Raw genomic sequence first — 1,794 nt, forward strand, 5'->3', positions numbered from 1 at the left:
CACATCTGCATCTCTGGTCTCCGTCTGTGCTCTCTGTAGTCAAAAGGGTCGCTTGAGGTCTCCTGAGGAGAGGGATGAAGGGTTGGGGGTCATAATGATCATCATCTTCATCAACGGTGCCGGTGTTGTTGGTGTCATAGTCGTTATCGTTATTGTCATCCTCATCCTTCCTCATCATCATCATTATCTCATTCCTCTCATCTATCATCATAATCATCATCATCATCATGTTCATTATATCACTCTTCATCGTAATGTCAATCATAATCATCATGGCATGAAAAGTTGGGGGAGGGGGGCCATCATCGTCGACAACATAACCATCATTATTTTTCTTTTTCTTCTTCTTCTTTCTCTTCTTCTTCTTCTTCTTCTTCTTCTTATGTCCTTCATCATCATAATTATCATCATCATCATCATTGTCATAGTCATCATCATCACATCCTTTCCCTCATCCTCATCCTCAGCATCATGTCATCATCTTGACTTGTTCTCTGAAGTGGAGCCTCTGTAATTACAGTAAATCTCAGCATACAAGCCGTAGGTCCTTTTCCAAATGGGTGCTTTAAATCCAACTTCATTGAACAGGCAGTAGATGCCTGTAGGTGTCTCCAATATGGCTCCTGAGTGCGAGGGAGGAGTTCTTTAGAAGGGCTTATGAGCCGAACATAAATTCCGCCCTTGTTTTATTGATCTGTGTTGGCATCCACTTGGAGAGTCATGCCAGCTGAGAGTTAAGCTCATTACACAACTGCAGATGAGAGGCCTCCTCCAGCTTAGGAGTTTTAGGAATTTGCGCATTTTGTTTATATTTTATGTAAAGAAACTAATATCTTTGCATCGATGTGTTCTGTTAGATCAGTGGTTCTCAATCCTCTTTGAAAAAATGCCCCCATGACCTCATCAATTTGTGACAAGACTGCCAAATGCCTCCCTCAGTATTAAAAAGTAGACTAACCACACCCATTTACAACTGAGCACCCCCCCCCTCAGCTGTCTACTTGTCCACGCCCCCCAAGGGCTCCGTAACGCCCCCTGGGGGGGCTGTAGCGCCCCTGTTGAGAAATACTATCAACTACACTATTAACTATTACATTATTAGCTATTAGCTCACTAGAAGGAAAGTCTCTGGAAGGCTACGGACCTTTAAGAGTTAAATCAGAGACATCTGTGCTCCAACTGAGTTGTGGTGTTTCAGGGGGCATTCTTGCACGTGTGCAGACCAGGGGTAGGTTCATGAATGGAACAACTGTGCCCAGGGCCAAGGGGGTCCAGAGGTCGCTAGGGTCCACACCAAATTCTCCAAACCCTCCATGCCCAAACCTCACGCACATCATAATCCCTTTCCAAAACAATGTAACAATCTCAATTCCCCCTGCAAATCCGCATGTATTGCACACGTGAGGATATGAACTTCTTAACCATCCGAGTTAAGAAACAATTAGACGTGGGGTATTGTGGCACAGCACGCTAAGCCCCCCACATTTGGGCTTGCATGCCCACCCACGGGGACTCCGGTTAGAGTCCAGCTGGGGTCATTTCCCGATCCTCCCCTGTCTCTCTGTCCCATTCGCTTCGTGCCACCATCTTCGACTGTCCTGTCAAATAAAGGCATAAAAGCCCCCAAATATGATCTTTTAAAAAAGAAAGAATTGAACGTATGGATCATTTGGTAGGGCTTGTAATAAGTCATTCATCCTTGGCAAACGTAGACAGAAGTAGACGCAGACACTAACATATGACACACAAGACAGATGCTTAACACTATAATAAACCGGGCAGTAAAAACAGAGA

At 44.6% G+C, this 1,794-nt stretch overlaps 1 protein-coding gene across 1 annotated transcript in view; it reads right to left on the reverse strand.

Annotated features, from left to right (window-relative positions):
* Window positions 1-184, reverse strand: part of cnksr2a (connector enhancer of kinase suppressor of Ras 2a) — a 162,008-nt gene extending 161,824 nt beyond the window's left edge. The window contains exon 1 of the mRNA XM_063206347.1: window positions 1-184. This exon is cut by the window's left edge and continues 2 nt beyond it. Within this exon, the coding sequence (XP_063062417.1) occupies window positions 1-184 (184 nt within the window).
* Window positions 185-1,794: the final 1,610 nt, after the last annotated feature.

The sequence above is a fragment of the Engraulis encrasicolus genome, chromosome 9 (genome assembly GCF_034702125.1).
Source record: "Engraulis encrasicolus isolate BLACKSEA-1 chromosome 9, IST_EnEncr_1.0, whole genome shotgun sequence".
NCBI classification, from domain to species: domain Eukaryota; kingdom Metazoa; phylum Chordata; class Actinopteri; order Clupeiformes; family Engraulidae; genus Engraulis; species Engraulis encrasicolus.